Consider the following 22344-nt stretch of genomic DNA (forward strand, 5'->3'; position numbering starts at 1 on the left):
TCAGTCCCTGTGGTTTTGGTAATTTTGTCAGTTTAGTCCAAAGGTTTCATTTTTCACATGTGGGTTCAAAAATGTTTCACCGTTGACATTTTAGTCAACTGGGTTAACTGCATCCATTTTTTCTAGTTAACGAGAAGGGCAATTCAATCATTTTATACGTAATTCTTTTAACTGGAAGGGCAACTCAGCCATATAAAATGACCGAATTGCCCTTCTCGTTAACAGAAATAATGGATGAAGCTAATCTAATGGACTAAAAACGCAACGATGAAACCTTTTTAGACCCACAGACGAAAAATGAAACATTTGGACTAAACTGGCAAAATGGTCCAAACCACAGGAACTAAAATGACATTTAACTCTAACCAAAACCTGGGTTTTTTAATCCAAAAACTGGTTTCAACCCAACGCTAACCGATTTGAACATGTTAGGGTGTTTTCCGTCCACAATTGGTTTCAAACTGATGTTGACTTTCATTGACCATATTTGAAACCACTTTAAGTCCTAACATATTTGTTTTGAATGTCAAAGGAAACATTAATCCTAAATACACCAATAAATACCAATTCCACCTCATGCCATGCAAGGATTTGAACCCTGATATTTCTCCAAGAGGCATGATTATCATATATTCATGGTTTTATTATATGTTATTAGAATGATACGTCGTGCTTTATAAACCAACCCACAAACCAACTGATTAGTCGAATTTGAAGAAGGAAAAAAATGCAAGTTAAAAAAAAATTGTCATGATTGTTTTATCGTTTTAACCTGTTTAAATCCGGACCGTAAACATCCAAACATGTTTAAATTATATCTTAAACACTACCATGTTCGTGAACAAGTATTTTTCGATGAAGAAAACCTAGATGCATAAAAGTGTTAAATAATATAAGATAAAGATATTTGTTTAAAAAGAATATTTAAATGTTATGCGATATTATTAGGCTTCAATAATAAGTGGTGGAATGATGTTGTCGTACGAAATGGGGCATGTAATGGAAGGTGTATCGTAAGTGTGTGAAAAACTTGTTTGGAAGTTACACGCCTTGTCTTGTCTTTTTTTTTTTTTTTTTTTTTTTTTTTTTTATTTGCATAACTGGATCATGTGGGGTCCTTGCATCGATTATTTTTTATATGCTCAAATATATATCATTTACCTTTTTCATGTAAAATAATCATATGATTGTAGAGTAAATGCTTTGATAAGCATCGACGAATCTTGAACTTTTAAATAAGAGATCTAAAGTTTAAAAGAAAAAAAAATCATCAAGGCCGGAATCAATAAGCTTGATTTACCTCTCATGTGAGAGACTCGTTATGTTTCACGTGGATTGTTAAAGATTCCATAGCGATCAGTGACGAAGCTTGAGATTTTCGACCGGGGGATCAAAAACGTATATACCCAAAAATTTCTATAAGAGGGGGGGTCGAAAATGTATATACCCAAAAATTTCTATACGAAAACTACATACTCTCCACTACTAAGCGAAAAGTTCGGGGGGTCGGCCACCCCCTCCCGCCCCCACCATCCTTCACCCATGATAGCGATACGTTGTCACCTTGTGGGTATATTTTATAAATAAAAGAAAAATAGGTGGCATAAATTTCCTTTTAAATAGTGTTTATATGAAATAAAACGCAAATTACTAATTTTATAACAAATGTTTATTTGTGTATCAAAATGGTTGTTTAACTTGTAGAATTCCTAAATTAACGTTGTGTTCACAATAAAAGTCATTTTGTTTATAAACTTTTTTTTCATATACTAGACAACTAAAACTTACAACATACATTGAAGTTACACTCGAAAAGGTTAAAAAAAAATAAATTAAAACACAAAATATTCGAATTCATCACATACTTGACGAATTCGAACCAACGGATGCCATGTTTACAACTTCATGCCCGTGTGAGAATCGTTGTAACTGAATCATCTTCGCGTAACATCCATCAACATAGTTTTTCAACAAATGCGAGTGCGACCCTTGTTCCACCACTTTACCGTCATCAATAACCGCAATGCTATGAGCACTTTGTATCGTTGATAACCTATGCGCTACCACGACTGTAGTTTTCCCCGAGCAAACACGCTCAAGCGCTTCTTGAATGCACTTTTCCGACTCTACGTCTAGTGCACTTGTGGCCTCGTCTAGTAGCATAATCTCCGCTTTCCTTAAAAAGGCACGTGCGATAGCGACACGTTGCTTTTGCCCACCCGACAGTTGCACCCCACGTTCGCCCACAAATGTATTGTATCCGTCGGGTAATGAAGATATGAACTTGTGAGCGTTTGCAAGTGTGGCGGCTTCGATAATCTCGGCTTCGGTTGCTGACTCGTGCCCATACGCTATGTTTTCGTAAATTGTGGTCGCGAAAAGGCACGGTTCTTGCGGGACCGTGGCGATGTGACAGCGTAGTGATTTTAGATTATATTTACGGATATCTTTTCCGTCGATTGTCACACGTCCGGATGTCGGCTCGTAGAATCTTTGTATGAGTGCGATAACCGAGCTCTTCCCACACCCGCTTGCCCCTACTAGGGCAAGAGTCTTTCCGGCTCGAGCCCGTAAACAAAGACCACTAAACACTAGGGTGTCAGGGCGAGAAGGGTAAGCGAAATCAACATGTTTGAGTTCAACTTCTCCTCGAAGGCGGTCAGGAACCGGAGTTGAGTCAGGATCATCCGACTCAATCTCCGTTTTCCGGTCAAGAAGGTCAAACACTGACCTCATGGCTCGACCGCCTTTAATAAAGTCAGGAGCTAGGGTTAGCGTTTCGGCCGCACCATTGGCCGAAACCATGAGAACCATAAACACACGAATGGTTTTCGAGAAGTCGGATATCCCATGCTTTACGAGCCACGATGCATACCAAAGACCGACCGCGTACGAACCATAGAGAAGAAACTGAGCTATCCCGAACCCACTTCCCGCTATCTGCCCCTTCCAGAAGCATCTGCGTAGCGGCCCGTCAAGACTCGTCGTATACAGGTTGACTATTTTCGACTCCGAGTTGAACGCCGCCACTGTTCTCATATTCGCCACCGCCTCTCCCGCCAGCTGTGTCGCTTTCGCGTGCGCACCTTCCAAGTCACCCGAAAATCCTTCCATAAACATTTTCTGTTCAAAAAAAAAAAAAAAAAAAAACAAACAATCAAATAAAAGTTTTACTCTGCGTTTGGTTCACGGAATTCAATAAAACTGACAAACCTGTAACACAGTTGCGGCAACCACCACGGGAAAAACCGCGATAAGAACAAGAGCGAGGCGCCACTGAAGAACAAAACCCGCAGTGCACGCAACCAACATGAGCGCGGAGTTCTGCATAATAACCGAAATGCGGTCACCAATCGCGGACCGGACATTATTCGCGTCCAAACTCAACCTCGCGGCCACCCGCGAGCTCTCATTCTCCTCTTGATCGAACCACGCCATTTCGTTCTTCAAAACCGCACCCAACATCTTCTCTCGGACCCGTTTCGTCAAGTTTTCGCCAACAACATCCCAGAAAAAATGCTGCAATGTGTTGAAAATAAGCGCGGCCGACGACACCCCGATCAACAGATAACAATATTTTCCGATCTCTTTAACCATGTATTCATGATCTTGATTGTAGTACACGCTAAGAACCGCACTTAGAACGTATGCGAAGAATGCGCTTAGTGAACCGCATATGACCGAACCCACTGAGCCCACCAGAGCATAGGTCCATTCGGGTGAGTTCATTTTGGCCAGCCTCCAGAATGAATTTGCATGTTGTTTAAATGGAAGCTTTTCGAGCCGGTGGTTCGGGTATCCTCCGTCGAGTGAGAGGCTGAACTCTGAGTTTGAGAAATCGGATAGTCTTCGCGAGTATGGTGATCGCCCATAAGATGAGTTTCGGGTCATTATCGGGGAACTAATCGACGGTCTTGCACTCGAAGGCCTGAAAATTATGTGACAGTTGTAACTTGTAAGTAAACCGTCCAAACATGTTATCGGTTTTGTTTCACGGTCAGTTTAAAAAATTTTGTTGGTCGTTTAGAAAATTTCAAACCGTACCGAAAGGTTTGTTACTTTTTTAAGTAAAGTACACGGATGGTCCCTGTGGTATATCAAAATTTTGGATTTGGTCCCTAGCTTTCCAAAAGTACATAGATGGTCCCTATGGTTTGCGCTTTGTAACACATTTAGCCCCCAACTTTTTCCAAAAGTACATGGATGGTCCCTATGGTTTGCATTTTGTAACGCATTTAGTCCCTAACTTGGACATGCTAAAACCTATAGATTTATTGGTAAACCACAGTTTGATTAAAAAACATCAAAACCGAACTATGAACAATCTATGATTAAAAAAAAAAAAAAAACCTATGCAACAACTTTGTCACTTTGACTATTGTGTTGACTTTTATGGTCAAAGTTGACTATCAGCATTAGTACTGAAGTTGGAAATGAGTTTCAAAGACAGTGTCATTACTCATTAGTGACACTAAACTATCACTATCTAGTTTTTACTAGTATTAGTTTCACTTTAGCGACGCCTTTTAATGTGTCACAAAATCATAACTATCTTATAAATTACCTTGCACTACTTTTTCTGGCATTATTCAAAGCAGTTTCATGAGCAACTTCTTGCATCTTTAAAAGCTTAGCATAAACACCATTTTGACCCTTGGCAATAAGTTCATCATGAGTTCCAATTTCCAAAACACCACCTTGTTGCAAAACCGCCACGAGATCCGCCTTGCGTATGGTGGAGAGACGGTGGGCGATCACCAGCGTTGTTCTTCCGATCATAAACCTGTCTAAAGCCTCTTGTACTAACTTTTCGGATTCTGAATCCAAAGCGCTTGTAGCCTCGTCTAATAGCAAGATTGACGGGTTCTTTAACATTGCTCGTGCTATTGCGATTCGCTGTTTTTGACCGCCTGATAGTTGTAAACCTCTCTCCCCAACCTGCATGTAAACGTCGTTAAGGCTTACTTGGGGCGACTCGACTGTAAAAAAAATAATAAGTGGAAGTCTGGGTCAGCAGCTCCAGTGGTGAAGCTTGAAATTTTTTACGGGGGAGTCGAAAACGTATATACCCAAAAATTTCTATAGAACGGGAGGGGGGGGGGGTCGAAAACATATATTCCAAAAAATTTCTATACGAAAACTACATATATAACACTACTGGCCGAAAAGTTCGGGGGGTCGGGCGCCCCTCCTGGCCCCTTCAAAGCATCGCCCCTGGTCAGCTCGGCTCGTTTATTTATCGAGCTGAAAAGTCGAGGTCGAGCTCGTTAATTTCTGTATTTTTTTACAAATATTGATAATGTAAGAAACGAAAAATAGAAATAAAAGCTACATATATATATATATGTGTGTGTATTATTTTTTATTTTTGTAATATTTAAATACTGAAAGGCATACTAAAAGTATTCTATGTATAACTTTTATTTATTTTCCTATGTATTTATATGTTATTGATTAATTAAACTTAAAATATTAACACTTCAACCCTCTCCCGCATTTTTTTTCAATACATCTAAACTTAAATTTAATATATATAAAAAATAAAATAATTCGAGATGGTTCACAAGCTGAGCCAGGCCTAGCTCGGGCTCGACTTGCTTACAAATCGAGCCGAGCTGGCTCGTTTACAATCAAGCTTTTTTCGAGCCAAACTTTCTTCGTTTTTCCGAGCGAGCCGTAAGCTGCAAACTTTTATTCTAAGTAGCACTGGAACGGGTACGGGACCGGGGTACGGGGACGATACGGGAACGAGAAACAGCAAAACTCAAAATTCCAAGATACGGGTACGGCAATAAAAAATATAAAAAAATTAAAAATACATTAAACAAATTCCAAAAATACTACATCTCCCAAAGGTAATTAATTATCAATAATCAAATCATTTTCAAATTCCGGTTCATCTAGTGAGAGATCGGCAATCGATAGAGAATTAGAGATGATGAGACTTGAGAGTTTAGAGATTAGAGAAGCCGAATATGATAGGTCTATTTATTTAATGGCCGGTTGTGGAATTTGAAAGGGTAAAAACCCTAAAAATAAATGGAAACGGGCTGGATACTTCTACCAGATACGTCCCCGACATTGTAAACGTTTAGGAAACGTCCCCGACGAGTACCCATGATGTTTCCGTCCCCGACAAGTACCCGAGACGGGTATAGTCACATAAATGGAGTCCCGTGCTACATAGCTTTTATTTATGTAGGGCTTAACCCTTATTTATGTTTCTTCACAAACTAAACTAAACCATATTCACATCATGTTTAAAACTGTGAGTAGCCTGTGTTGACACCTAAAAGTCAAAGAATGCAAGCAGTTTATCTAAGTTCCCTATTGGTTGCTACTTGGTCAAAGGGTTCAGTGAACATGATCATAGTCAAACAAAATCTACTGTGTGTCAGTCATGTGGGGAATTCAAAATTTATTATTTATATTTATTTATTTATTTATTTATCTATTTATTGTCCTTCCCATCCACTGTGTTGCAGTTAATTTCTTGTTTCTTGCATAAATTTGCACATGCAATGTTGACTCAAAATACCATGCTGTACTTTTAAATTAATTAATGCATTCCCTCCAAAGAAAATTTCACATACCAAATTTGACTTTTATAAGCAAAACTGCAAAAGTTAGGTTTGTTTTATTGACCAAATTTGCCACTCATATTAAAATCTTTAGAATGAAATATTAAGTAAGTAACACCAAAAGCTATCAACTTTAACTAAAGAAAGCCCCACCTCACCCTCCAAATGTATTAAAATTCAAGATTTAAAGATTTAGAATGACCATAATACCCTTGCGCGCCTAGATACTAAAATGTGTAGGTTTTGATAAGGCGAACACGATTATATTGTATTAGTATAGTGTTTTGCTAAATGACTTAACATTCAACAATCAAGATCTGTCACCACCAAATGTTGTAAGAATCGCTAGGTGGTAGTCGGCTGGTGGGGTACCGATTAGCGATTAATCGGATTAGAATTATATGTATTTTTTAAGTTTTATATGTATATACACACATTTTTATGTGTATTTTTTTTAAGTAGACATGTTTTAACACTTTCTTCGACCCATATTTTCAAGTAGACAAGATTAATTGAATTTACAGGTTTTGGTCAAGAATCTGGCCGGAATTGCTAGTGGCCACCGATTTTTGGCCAATTAGGACTGGATTTGACCATGTTGACCGCTTACTGATTAATTGGTGATCAGCTAAAAATTTCTCGGTGAACCTCCGACTAGCGATTAATCGGCGACTAATTAGGATTTTTACAACCATACAGCAACACCAATGTCTAAACTTGAGAATTACCTAGGTGGGCCGTCATGGGTCGGGTTTTGAAGATTTAAATGACCAAATTGCCCTTATGCCAGGATGGTAAAAAAAACCTAGGTTTTGATAAGATGCATCACCACCAATGTTTAAACTCGAGTCATCCGGGCCTCGCCCGCGGGGGGGGGGGGGGGGGGGGGGGAGGTTGTAGGGAAAAATTTGGTGATCCCAACCCTTAACAAGATTATCATTATGGAACTGTATTTGACAAACTTACTAACCTGAGTATCGTACGAATCGGGTAACTTTATGATGAACGAGTGAGCATTGGAGACACGTGCCGCTTCCTCAATCTCGAGAAAAGATGCATCGGGCCGACCCAAAAGTATGTTTTCTTTGATGGTGGTTGCAAACAGGGCTGGCTCTTGGCTAACCAAACCTATTTGTTGCCTTAACCATTTCAAATTCAGTCCTTTAATGTCATGCCCATCAAGCATCACTTGTCCTATATAAAATTAAACAAAAAAATAATAATAAATGTTTTTCGTTCTACAATCGTTCTACGATCAATGCTGTGTACATTATGATTACCTGATGTAGGATCGTAGAACCTTTCGATAAGCGAAACAACAGTGGATTTCCCAGAACCACTGCTTCCGATCAAAGCGATGGTTTTCCCAGCAGGAACACTTAGAGTGAAGTTGTTTAGAATTTTAACATCCGGTCGTGAAGGGTACGAAAAGTCGACATTTTTCAACTCTAACTGACCCGAAACCGTATCCAACTCCAAACCCGCGTCACAGTTTCTATCGACGTTTGGTTTATGATCGATTATTTTAAAGATTTTAGCTGCCGCTACTCGTGCTTTTGCGAATGCAGACATACTTGGAGCAGATTGGCCTAACGCACTGTCGAATTTGAAAATTTAAAAATTTGAACACAAGAAGATTTATCTGAAGTTTTAGAGAGGGAAAGAGTAGGGCTGCAAACGAACCGAATAAACACGAACAAGACCTTGTTCATGTTCGTTTGTTAAGGATATATATGTGTTCACGAACTGTTCATTAACACTTACCAAACGAGATTTTTTGTTCGTATTCGTTCGTTAAGGAAATGAACCTGTTCATATTCGTTTGTTAATTTTAGGTAACAAACGTTCATAAACACAAACTAATGTTCATAAACACAAACACAAATGAACACAGACAAGCGTTCATGATGAACAGTTTACCGAACATTCACACACATAAATGAACGAACGCGGCCTCTGTTCATGTCCGTTCATTTAACTAAACGAACGAAATTTCTTGTTCATGTTCGTTCATTTATTAAACGAATGAACACAAACGAACTTCCCGCCAGTTCACAAACTGTTCGCTGAACGTTTGGTTTGTTTGCAGCTCTAGGAAAGAGTACTTACAGTCCACCAATCATGACGGAGAACATTGTGGAAATTGCGAGTCCGCCATTGGTGTAACCATGTCGAACAAGATAGCCTCCATACCATAAAAGAAGTGCATAACAACAAAAGACTGTGAAATAAGTTGCTCCTAATCCTAATCCTTTTGCAAATCCACTTCTGTATCCAAGCTTTTGTGAGATTTTTAGTGCTGCAGAGTAGGCTTGTAATGCTCTTGACTCGCCAACGTACGCCAAAACCGTTCGAATTTGTGCAATTGTCTGCATTTTTTTTATAGAACAAGAAAGTAATTTCCAGAATTCAGCTCAAATTTATTTAACATCCACACATATAAAAAGATCAAAGATAATTTTTTTTTTCTTTTTATAGATTAAATTTAGATCAAATTCTGCAATATCAAGATAGACAACCATGGAAAGATTGATTTTTTCTTGAATTCAGATCAAATTCATAGACATTAATATAAAAAAAAAAGATGTTTTTTAGGGGACACACATTTCTTAAAAATGAAAAAAAAAAAATTTGTATTGATTTCTAATCTTGAATTTAATTCAAATTTGAGCTTACCTGGATCAAAAGCTGATCATTTTGTATCTTAAAACAGAGGAAAATCACTAATTTCTTAAAATATATAGGATTTTAAGGAAAATAAATTAAAAAAGTTGTTATTTTTAAGTTTTCTTTTATTTTTGAGTAAATTAATTTTTGTGTCCCTGTCTTTTAGTGGTTTTAACTTTTAATCACTTGAGTCCAAAATCAAAAAGTTTAACGCTCCGAGTCCCTAACCACTCATTTTATAACATTTTGAACCCAACTATTTAACACTTGTACTTTTGATTTTTGACTTAAGTGGTTAAAAATATTAAAACACAGGGACTCAAAACGTTATAAAACGAACGATTCAGGACTCGGGACGTTAAACTTTTTGATTTTGGACTTAAATGATTAAAAACACTAAAACACAGGTACTCAAAAAGTAATTTACGCTTTATTTTTGCTCAATTTAGTGGACACCCATTTGATAAAAATGAAAAAAAGATTATTTTTTTTTATCTTGACCCACATAGGAAAACAGGGGAAGCTTGATTCTAATCTTGAATTTAACTCAAATTCAGAAATACCCAGATCAAAATTTGATTATTTCATATCATAAAACCGACGAAAATCGCTAATTTCTTAAAATATCTATAGGATTTTAAGAGAAATAAATAAAACTCACCTGCTCAACAATGTTACCAGCATCTGAAAGAGCTTCTTGGCTTTTAGAAGACAATTTAGCCAATGTGGTCATATGAATAGCTCCAATTATAGCAATCAAAGGCACAACAGCAAGTGTCACAAGTGCTAATTGCCAAACTGCAGTGAATCCCACCACAAATCCAGACACAAATGTTGCCAAATAATGTATAAAATTTCCCAACTGCCACAAACAAAAAACTCATAACTAAAACAATCTTTTTATGTGTTACTTGGTTGGAGAACTCGCTAGTCGCTAGCGGGTCGGTGAGGTAGGGACTAGCGACTACTCGGGATTACTCGAGATTAATCGGATCGGACTTTTTATGTATAATTTTAAGTTTTTATACATATATACATATATTTTTATATGTTAATTTTTTAAGTGGACAAGTTTCGACCAGAATTTGGGAGGTTTTGGCCGGAACGTGTGTTTTTTTCCGATTTTTTCTGATTTTTTCCGATTTTTTTTGTTTTTTCCCGATTTTTCCCGACCGACTAGTCTCGATTAGGGCCGACTAGGCCGACTAGCGATTTTTTTACTGATTAGCTGAAAATTACTCAGTTGATGGGCGACTAGCGACTAGTCAGCGATTAAGCGCTGGCTAGTCACGATTTTTGCAACCATGCTTTTTGCATAATTAAAAAACATTTTTTTTATTTTTTATTTTTTTAAATTTTTTTTACCTTTTCACTTATGGCATCTTGAACTATAACTGCATCAGTGTTAATAGCAAATACAACATCTGAAGTTCTGACTTCAGTGTCAAAGAACTGAATGTCTTGGCTTAATGCTGATTCTAGATATTTGATTCGCATTTTTGTTGATTGTCTTTCTCCAGTCCACATCCAACATGATATTTCTGCAAATTAATACATAAATCATGCAAAATTTTTAAAAAATTATAATATGATTAGAATGAAAATGTTACTAAAAGTTGAAAAGTTAGTGTGAAGTTATGAATACCTGCCCATGAAGATGCCCATATTGCAGCTCCTACTATCAGAAAGTAAAATGCATACTGCAAATCCAAACAAGAAAAATCAAGAATTTATAAAAAAAAAAAAAAAGATCAAGAATTTGAAAAAAAAAAGATCATTTTTTTATTATGAAAAATGATCAAGAATTTGAACAAAAGAACATATTTTGTGAAAAAGATCAAGAATTTGCAAAAAAAAGATCATCTTTTATGAAAAAAGATCAAGAATTTAAATTAAAAATCAAATTTTTTTTATGAAAAAAGATCAAGAATTTGAGAAAATAAGGATCAAGAACTTGAAAAAAAAAAGATCATATTTTTACGAAAGAATATCAAGAATTTAAAAAAAAATCAAGAATTTATAAAAAAAAAAAGATCAAGAATTTGAAAAAAAAAAGGATCATTTTTTTTATTATGAAAAATGATCAAGAATTGAAAAAAAGAACATGTTTTGGGAAAAAAGATCAAGAATTTGAAAAAAAGATCATTTTTTATGAAAAAAGATCAAGAATTTGAAAAAAAAAGATCATTTTTTTTATGAAAAAAGATCAAGAATTTGAGAAAATAAGGATCAAGAACTTGAAAAAAAAAAGATCATATTTTTATGAAAGAATATCAAGAATTTGAAAAAAAAAAACATTTTTTACTGAAAAAAAGATCAAGAACATGAAAAAGATTAATACCCTTAACACTTCATGACTCATTTTATCAATGTTATTAGCATTGGACCCAAAAGAGTTAACAAGATCAGCAAAGAATCTAAGAAAGATAGGCAAAGAACAGCCATGAACAAAGGCTCCAACTGAGCCAATTCCCATCAACACATAATCCAAACTGTCAGCAAATCTGAACAACTCCTTAAACCCAACTGATATCTCCTCCTTATCTTTCTCTGCATTTTTACTATTTTCTCCTTCAGTTTCCATATTGGTTTCAGTTTCAGTGAGTGATCCCAAGGGGTGATTTGGGTATTCAGAGACAACTTCAAGACCCCTTTGCATTTCAGACCATTTCCACTGCCCACTGCCTCTCTTTATCTCCTCCTCAAACTCTTTTGATGCCATTTTTTTATTAATATTTTATTTTTTATAATATTTTTTGATTCTTTATTTTAGTATTTTCTTCCTCTCTCCTATACACTTTCTCTTTTGTCTGTATATCTTTTTCTGACTCTCAAGACTCTGGATCTATATTTACTTTATTTATTTTTTGGTTTTTTAATTTACTTTTAAAAGGAAAAAAATAAAAAAGAAAGAATAACCAAAGTACTTTAGTAACAAAGTTACAAAGATTCTTTTGTTCACACTTCACATACATTTAAGAGTGAAGATGACATGGTTAAATTATAGAGTAAACTTCCGTTTTGCTCCCTGTTGTTTGGTCACTTTAACGGTTTTGCTCCAAACCTTTAAAAATAGCAATTTTACTCCCTGATGTTTTGGTTTTGTTGCCAGTTTGCTCCCTGCGGGGAGCAAAATGGAAAAACAAACAATTTGGATGGAGTTAGAGGCAGAGAGCAAACCGGCAAAAAAACCGAAACATTAGGAGTAAAATGGCTATTTTTAAAGGTTTGGAGCAAAACCGTTAAAGTGATCAAACCACAGGGAGCAAAACAGAAGTTTACTCTAAATTATAATAAAGATGTTGCAGTATTTAAGTTCTGATTATTATATTATCATAATATTCTCATTATAATTTTTAATGGATGTTTTTCTAGAGATTTTTATGAAATGAGTAGAGGTGGTAATTAGGATCTTTTTACTTATAATATGAGTTGAACTAAGTTGTGTTTTTATCTATATTTTGATTTAAGATAAAATATTTAACTAGAACAACATATTAAATAGGTGATATGGGCACTTGCATGTTTTGTCACCTCTAAAAATAATATAATATTGATAAAAGGAAAATACTATAAACTTTTATGCAACTTCTCTAAAACTAATATAATATAGATAAACGGAAAATACTATTAATTTTTATGCAACTTCAAGGAAAATGATGATGTTGATAGTTGATATTAACTAATTTAACTTTATATTTGGATTTATCATCAATACACAATATCTTGATGAGCTTTGTCTTCAGGAAACTAATATATCTAAATCAAGTGAAGATATTATTTTAAGAGGTTGAAATTCGGGTATGGAAATTATTAACTTTAACCACCAAAATTTGAGTTGTATATTAGAGTAAGAGCATGTAGAATAAAAAAAAACATGATACAACTACATAATAATATTTTAAATAAAACTATAAGTATATCAATTTATTTATATAATTATTCTACTATATCCATGTTAGACAATATTTACTTCTATACCATGATATACACAGATTAATATTTAGAGGGTGTTTTTGTCGAATCGTCATAAAATGTCTCGGTACGTAAACAACACACGCGTGACTCATTTTATAGCTCACAAAAAAAATCAGATTTATAAAATTATACTTATAAAAAGTAATGTAGATATGTGAAAATAAATTATATACAAAAAAAAAAAAAAACTTTCACATATTCAAAGAAAATATAAAGTATATTAGATGTTATATAGAAAATAAAATAGACATACAAAATTTTTTATATATACAATAGCCATGGAGGGGAATAGGGCCCGAACAAATTACGATTTTACTCCAGTTTAGAATTACAATTTACCCCAGTTTAAAATTACGCTTTTACCCCCTAGTTTAAAATTACAGTTTTGCCATCGTTGTACATTTTTACAAATTACAATTTTATCCCCAACCAAAATTACGGTTTTGCCCCTAGTTCAAAATTACAATCTTACTATCGTTGTAGCTTTTGATAAATTACGATTTTAACCCCAGTCAAACTTACGGTTTTCCCCCAATTCAAAACTACAGTCTTGCCATCGTTTTTGTTTTTTTTTTCAAACGTATAGTAGTGTTTTGTTTTAAATGGTTAACTCGGTTTAATTTTTATTCGCTAGCGCTCACTCATTGGTCATAACAAATTACAGTTTTGCCCCTAGTTAAAATTACAGTTTTCTCGTCATTTTAGTTTTTTTTTTTTTCTAGCAAAATCATGATATCATTTTGTTTTAATCGGTAGAGAAATATTTGACCTAGCGCGGGACATAAATTAGTTATTATACATATTTCGATGCAAGCAATTTTATAAAATAAACAGTGAGCTGTGAATATATAAAAAATAATCGTACTTGAGCATATTTCTGTTTTCTTTATATAGTATATAAAGTAATTTTATCGATGAACTAATCACCTTCTCTTCCAGTATGAAAAAGACTTTTATTGTACAATTATTTAAGTTTGGTCTAAATGTGTCAGATCTTTATTGAAATAAATGCAAAAATGAGTTGTGTCTTTTGGAAAAACTAATGTTTCTGTCATTGTGTGTCCTAAATAATATTTGTTTACTTTTAAACACAACGGTTTCGGTGCTCACACAGTAGGAAAACACCGAAAGTCACGTATGATAACGGAGGATTTTGTTTTTTATATTAAACTAGGTTATAACCTCGTATACTACACGGGTTGTATAAATATAATTTTATATAATAAATAATAAAAAGATTATTTAAAAAAACTCATATATTACATGTGTTATATAAAATATAATGTTATATGTTAATATAAACAGTCATCAGATTTTATTTTTTAAAAGTGAACATTGATGTACTATTTACTTATATTATAACATTTTACTTTGTTTTTTTATTTTGCATAAATGTAATTGTATATAATAAATAATAAAAAAGATATATCTTTAAAAAAAACTTATTTATTGCACGTGTTAAATAAAATATAATGTTATATGTTAACACATGCAGTCGTCAAGATTTATTTTTTAAAAATGAACTTTATTGTACTATTTACTTATTATATATGTATTCTTAACTATTTTTTTTGTTAAAAATTATTATTATTATTATTATTTAATATGATCATAATAAAAATAATCGTTTATATTCTTATCTATTTTTTGTTTAAAATTATTAGTATTATTATTATTATTATTTAATATGATAATAATGAAAACAAATGTTTATCCTAATCTAAATATTTATTCTTATCTAATATTTTTGTTTAAAATTATTATTATTATTATTATTTAAGATGAGAGATAAGTAGGAAAATAAGGTGAGAATGAACCAGAGAATAACACGTGTCCAAAAAAGATTTTCATTTATTAGTATAGGGAGACTTCTGTTCAACTAAATCTAAATTATCCAAAGTTAGTATGATGTTCACAATAAAAGTTGTAGTCAAGAAAACAAATCTTACCACCTTTAGAAAAATGTCTAAACATTAATGTTAATCTTAGGTAGGTTGTAAAGGAGCGAGTCATTCGCAAACCATTCGATATCCGCTCACAAAAAACTTGACCGTCAAGTCTGAACAAGCGTACGGTTGCTTCCCTTTTAGGCGCTTCCTCTAGTTAAAGAGTGAATTCAGGAGTTCCAGCGTACTATCTATAATAAGATGCGTAATATTTTATATAATAAATATTAATAAGATACGTAATATTTTATATAATAAAGTTATGACAAAAATAATAAAAAATATTCAAGTTGTTCATATATAGAAGTACTATTACATGAAAAAAAATTGTATATAATATAATATAATTAAATAATTATATATATAGCAAATAATAAATGATTCAAGCTCGAGTACCGGTAAAGTAAAAGTATATGTGCTTAGCCCTCTTAAGTTGTTGTTCATTGGAGTTAAAGTGTTGCTCCCCTTGAGATCAGGGGTTTGAGCCCCGCCGAAAACGAATTTTATGTAATTTAAGCTGTTGAAAAGGTGCTTAGCTCGATTCATTTGCAACTCTAACCATAATTCCAAAACCCATGAGGCTCATGTTGGTAGCCGGTTTTTAATAACCTATTATTTGATTATTTATAACTTTGTATCAAATTTAACAAACAAGCTATCACAATCCAACAATACATAAAAATATACTCATAAATCATGATATTTCATGTATCATTATGTGGGACTCAATCAAGGGTGTAAATTTCTAACCCGACTCGAAAACACAAGACGAACATAACACGAAATTCGTGGGTTTGGGTTTAGTCTAAACGGATTCAAGTCATTTTCAGGTTGAACCCGCCAACCCGTTTAGCTAAATGGGTTGGGTTTGGGTCAACTCCGTCGGGTTGGCGGGTCTACCCGTTTAACCCATTTATATTATGTTTTATTTTTTACAATATATTTTATGTCATAAATTAAATTATGTGTGTATTTTATGCCATAATAATATCTTTTAAAAAGAAATTAACATAAGATTTCATAATTAAAATGTAATTATATTATATACATTTGTGTTTCTTAGTAAAATTTTGATTTTAATATATCAATTTGTGAAAAAAAAAACTAAAAATTAAAAAACTTCGGGTTGAACGTGTCGTGTTCGGGTTCATATACGATTTTCGGGTTCAGTTCATGTTCGGGTTCGTTTAAAATTTTCGGATTCAGGTCAGATTAAACCCGTCAACCTACAAACACGACGTGTTTAGCTTTGGCATTAATGCATTTGGCCTTATTATTAAAGATCTTTGCATAGGTGATACTTTGCAGTTTGCTCAAAGCTACCTTGAGCAGGTTTGTAATTTATTTGTTGATGTAAATCATTTTGTTTTTATTAAATTGCTTAGGTATAATGAAAACACATGAAAGTTCGCCTTTAGGTTATAAGTTTTTAACCTTATAGTTTTATCAAGACCCTTTAGATTGAACAATTTTGATATCCAAATCAGTGAAGGTTTTATGTCTATTCATACCATAAGTTTTAGTTGAATTAACAAATCAATTAGCCATGGTCTAAAACGAGATCCAACAATAATTAACGATTTAGCATAATATTATCTAAGACTATGTGTTATGGTCTCAAATTTTTCACTTCACGTCCATGCTACGTAGACATGACACTACTACAGAATTAGGTATTTGTTATGGTCAAATTCGTAGCAAATCCATAGCAAACACCCATTTAGCTACAGATTTGCCACGGATTTGGTCCGTAGCTACAAGTCTCGTCGCTAATTTATTTGCTACAAACTTTAGCTACGAAAATTATATTTGCGACGGTTTTAGCTACAAAAATGGTCATCGCTATTTTAGTCACCAATTTGATACGAAAAAATTGCTACAGAATTTTGCTATGAATTTTTAGCTACAGAGGTTTTTAGCTACGGAGACTTTAGCTATGAAATTTTGCTACTGATTTTTAGCTACGAAGTAGTTTTTGCTACGAATGTTAGATACGGAAATTTGTTATGTATTGCAAGCATTTTTGCTACGGGATCACATCTGCTACGATCTTAGCTACAAAACGGTGCGTCACTATTTTAGCTACAAATTTTGCTACGAAAATATTCGTTACGAAATTTTAGCACGAAATCTCATTTACAACTTTTGCTACTGATTTTGCTACTGTTTTAGCCACAAATTGCACTATGGAATTTACCTACAAAATTTTACCATAACTTTTGCTAAATATAAAAAAAATATTACTAGCAAAATCTATAAAATTATATAATTCAACCAATACGTATACATACAAACACAATTCAACCCAAAAAATTATATAATTAAACTTTATATAAACCAACAAAATTGTACATATTATTCAAATGAAATACAAAATTATACAAATTCTCTAAATATGATACAAATTATGTTCCTTAATCACAAGTTTAGAATTCTGTAATGTCTAGCAGTTCGACATCATATGGACCATTCCATTTGATGGGTAAGGTTTATGGATATTGCTATCTCTTGAATTTTGAGCACAAGTCCCATGTTCATCCATCGTTGTCATTCTCATCTAATGAAGTCATTTGTACATATAAAAAAGTAGCAAATTCATTAGTACATAAACTGTAAATTCAAAATGTACAAAGATAAGAATTTAATATGTAGAGATAAAGGTGTACCACTGTTCCATGTGAGGCATACCTCCATCAATATGAACCAATGTACATTGTCTAAGACTATAAAATATTTGTATGCAATTTTATCAGCCTTGTTTCGTAAGAAGAAATGAGAGAATGTTCCACATAATCTCTAAAAAATTAATAAAACACCATTTCCAAGGGTTATAAAACCATTTCCAAGGGTTCTTTTCTAGGACATTAATAAACTACTTGATTCACAAAATTCCTTACTTCGTTGTACATCTCAGCCAAACAAACAAACGAAAGTTGAGGCATGCATGAATCAGTGGTTGTCTCCTTGTGTATCCCCAACATCAACATCTAGTTAGGGCAAATTATCAAACAGTTGATGGGCCTATTGTTCATAAACATGAATGCTTCACAAGGTTTTAGTAGTCCTACAAACCAAACCAGATGGACTAAATAGAAGTAAAGTATAATGAAAATATAATAGAAACACTTATCAATTGTTAAAAGAAAATATACCGGTTGTTTCATGACCAAGAACTGATGACAGATTGGTATTCGTGAGATGGAAAGAGAGAAGGGAAGAAGATTATAGAGAGGCATGAATCTAAAGATATAGAGGATGTAACTATATATTTATTTAAATAGGGTAATATGGGGGGAGTTGCTAAATTGTTTTTGAAATTGAGAGGTAACTAAAGTAGTTTTGGGGGAAAGTGGGTTAGTGGAGGGAAAAAAGTGGTTTTAGCAGAGGGAAAATGATTTTATGGGATGTCATAAATTTATTTTTGTATTTTTTTTAACAATTAACTAATAAACATAGTGTTACGACAAATAAAAAGTTGAAACCCAAATTATAATTTTTTAATAAATGTAACATCATAAGATAATACATTTTTTTAAAATTGTTAAAAGTAATATAAACTACATTACAAGTTTTTTTTATTATTACTAGTCAGGCATATTTTAAGTGTTAAAACCTAAAAAAATATATATAATTGCTCTAGTAGAACTATTATAGATTTTTTTTCAACTAAAACACATACTAGATGATCCCCCACTTGTGGCATACCGGTAGAAGATTTGGGTTTTTCAATGGAGACTCAAGTTCAATTCCCAGTTGTGTTATATTGGGGTGGATATTGGGCAATGATGGTGACAAAACCACCGAGGGGGGTTTGATCCTGAGCCGCACCCCGGTTTTCATACGACTGTTACTTCAGCGAGGCATCTCGTATGGAGGCAGTATAGTTTTCGGGGGAACGTCGTAACCAAGCCTGGCCAATCCAGCACGGCCAGGTTAAGACAACGTAAGTCTGGATAGACTTACCTAGGCTCGCCGATTAGACGGTGTGACATTGAGTCACTAAAAAAAGTCACTGTTCAAAAAAAACACATGCTAGATGAAAAATAAATAAATAAAATCTTCATTTCTCATGTTTAGAACGTTAAGATCGTTTTGTATTTGATCCTTACAATATATACACACACTAAGGATGAACAATTCGGTACTAGTAGCGAAAAATATCGTACCGGTCGAATTTCAATACAATGAGCGAGTACAAGGCAGGTGCCTGACATGAATATAAATTATATCGAGTCAACCAATTAAAAAAAACACAACCATAGTTTTGCTGAAAAACTAAAATGATGGGAAGACCGTAATTTCGAACTGGGGGCAAAATCATAATTTTTAACTGGGGTAAAATCATAATTTGTCAAAAGCTAAAAGAGTGGCAAGAATGTAAATTAGAATTAGGGCCAAAATCATAATTTTGAAAAGGGGGAAAATCGTAATTTTAAATTGTGGCTAAAATCGTAATTTTAAATTGTGGCTAAAATCGTAACTTGTCTGGGCCAATGTGGGAGTGACGGACAGCTGCTTGGCATTGTTCCCCTTATGGTCTTTGTAGTATGCTAGTTTACGCCCCGCCCGCGTTGCGGGGCGCTCAGCCACCAATTAAAATAAAACACTATCAAAGTTTTGCTAGAAAAAAACGAATCCGATGAAAAGACTGTAATTATGAACTCATGATAAATCGTAAGTTCAACTGGGGTATAGTCTAATGTTTTAAAAATCGGTTCAAACCGGCCAGTTGTACCTATTGAACCATCCAGTCAAACCGGTCAAACTGTCCGGTACACCCGGTTGTGCCGCTATACACTCTATTAAGCCGTTTTTGAGCCAAATCGGGTACGGTATAAAAATCGGATTTTAAAACATTGGTCTAATCATAATTTGTCAAAAGCTACAACGGTGGCAACATTGTAATTTTGAGTTGGGGGCAAAATCGTAAATTTGACTGCGGTAAAATCGTAATTTGTCGAAATCTTCAATGATGGTAGGACTGGAATTTTGAACTGGGGGCAAATCGTAATTCTAAGCTTGGGTAAAATCGTAATTTGTCGGGCCAATGAGGAAGTGCCAGGCAGCTAGTTGCCTGACTATTCCCCTCCATGGATTTTGTATATTAACTAGGGTTCAAATCGTAATTCTAAGTTGGGGGAAAATCATAATTTGTTCGGGTCAATGGAGAAGTGTCAGGCAGCTGCCTGGCACTATTCCCCTCCATGGATTTTGTATATTTATAAAATGAGTGCAAATAATATGAAAACGATATAGAAATCAATTACCAGAATGATCTAATATGTTTAACTAGGGATGAGTTCGGTGGCAAATGGTACTGAAAATCCCAAGAATGGGCACCGGTACCGAAAATACCTAGTACGGTACTGGTATTTGAGTGGTAAAACCGATAAATACCGGTACCAAAAGCGTCAAAAGTTGGTACCAAATATATTCGGTACCAGTACCCAGCACCATTTGCTCATCCATATGCTTAATTTAGTACGTATTATTTGTATTATTTGTATGAGATAGCTATATTAAATGTATTTATATTTACATCAGTCCGTGTAAAATTGACTTTTTTTAACTATTTTTAAGTAATTAATATTTTTGCTTTTGATTTTTCTATTGTATATATTATTAATTATTTTTTAATATTTCTTTTGTTCATTTTTGCTTATGGGTTTTCTTACGCGTCTTTTTTTATTGTTTTTTGAATATTTATTTTGTTAGCTTTGCTATGGATTTTGCTACCACTATTATTAATTAATTTTAATTTTATTTTTTGTTTTCGCAACGTATTTTGCTATGGGGAAATTATTTTTTGAATACTTTCTTTTTCTTATTTTGCAATGAATTTTTCTATGGATTTGCTACAGATTTTGCTACGTTACTTTTTAAGAATTTTTCTATATTTTACTACCAATTTCTCTACGGACTCTATTTACTTACCGATTTTGCTACCGTTTCTTTAAACCTCAGTTAGTTAGTTTTTAAATATTTATTTTTATGATTTAGCTAAGGACTTTGCTACCAATTTTACTAAGTTTTTTTTATTATATTTATTTTCACAATTTTGCTATCGATTTTGCTACAGATTTTATTTTACTTTTTTTAGTTTATTTCTAAATACTTATTTTTATGGTTTTGCTACGGATTTTGCTACCGGTTTTCTACATTATATGTTTTATATTAATTTCGTCAATTTTGCTATGGATTTGCTATGCGTTTTGCTACGAAATTCATTTGCGACGAAAGTTCGTAGCTAATACGTAGCTAATTCGTAGCAAAATGTGTTCATAGCTAATTCGTAGCTAACCCGTAGCAAAATTTGCCACCATTTTTTTTCCGTAGCAAAATTTCATAGCAAATGCCTCTTTTTGTAGTAGTGTGAGCCCTCGCTTACTTGTATTCACTTTTAACGTGTAATTTGATTTCATAAGTTTTCACCATCCACCACCTATTAAAATAATAGTTAAATTATATAAAAATAAAACTTAAAAAGGAAAAGTGGTTAAAAGGGGTGATGTGTTTTTTAATTGGTCTAAGGAATTAATTCATCACACAAAAAGAGAGTTGCAGGGATTTATGGGCGTGAGGGGCTTCACGGAGGGAAGATTCAAAGCCATGAAAACGCCCCTTGATGCAGTGTAAAGAGGCGTGAAGCAAGATTAAAATGCCAAATGGCATGAGGCGTAAGTCCGCCCATAATGAATGGTATAACATATGTATGTCATGAATAAAAAAAGTACATAACATACCGTGATATTTCATTATTGACTATGATCTTGTAGAGAAAGAAGAACACAAATTTGAAGTAGATAGAAAAACAAATGCCGCAAAGTAATTGATACAGAGTTGATTCAGGGTTAACTAGACTCGTATTTGGATCAAATAGACATGGACATGTGGCTTGGAATATGTATAATTAAAATGAAAAAAACTTTCACTCTTTTAAAGTTACGAAACTTAGAAGTAACGCACGAAACGCCATGGATGAGACGTAGGGCTGTAAACGAACCAAACGTTCGGCGAATAGTTCGTGAATCGTTCGGCGGGAAGTTCGTTTGTGTTCGTTCGTTTATTAAACAAACGAACACGAACAAGAAATTTCGTTCGTATAGTTAAATGAACAAACATGAACAAAGGTCGCGTTCGTTCATTTATGTTCATGAACGTTCGGTAACGTG

The 22344-nt window shown here is 33.7% G+C and overlaps 1 protein-coding gene across 1 annotated transcript; it reads right to left on the reverse strand.

The window, feature by feature from the left end:
• Nucleotides 1-1714: 1714 nt before the first annotated feature.
• On the reverse strand, nucleotides 1715-12059 carry LOC110881735 (ABC transporter B family member 1). Its single transcript, XM_022129905.2, has 10 exons — nucleotides 11590-12059; nucleotides 10894-10948; nucleotides 10614-10789; nucleotides 9910-10110; nucleotides 8691-8950; nucleotides 7862-8178; nucleotides 7552-7775; nucleotides 4565-4938; nucleotides 3214-3928; nucleotides 1715-3123 (listed from the first exon to the last, which is right to left on the reverse strand). The coding sequence occupies exons 1-10, from the start codon at nucleotides 11968-11970 to the stop codon at nucleotides 1858-1860; spliced, it is 3969 nt and encodes a 1322-aa protein (XP_021985597.1). The 5' UTR covers nucleotides 11971-12059; the 3' UTR covers nucleotides 1715-1857.
• Between the last annotated feature and the right edge of the window lie 10285 nt (nucleotides 12060-22344).

The sequence above is a fragment of the Helianthus annuus genome, chromosome 1, assembly GCF_002127325.2.
Source record: "Helianthus annuus cultivar XRQ/B chromosome 1, HanXRQr2.0-SUNRISE, whole genome shotgun sequence".
Classification (NCBI taxonomy): domain Eukaryota; kingdom Viridiplantae; phylum Streptophyta; class Magnoliopsida; order Asterales; family Asteraceae; genus Helianthus; species Helianthus annuus.

Coding starts and splice junctions, on each gene's coding strand:
- LOC110881735 (XM_022129905.2), bottom strand. CDS start 11,970: ATGGCATCAAAAGAGTTTGAGGAGGAGATAAAGAGAGGCAGTGGGCAG. Junction 10,111..10,613: donor AAGATGCCATAAGTGAAAAG/GTAAAAAAAATT, acceptor TGTTTGTGGCAG/TTGGGAAATTTTATACATTA. Junction 7,776..7,861: donor GTTCTACGATCCTACATCAG/GTAATCATAATG, acceptor AATTTTATATAG/GACAAGTGATGCTTGATGGG.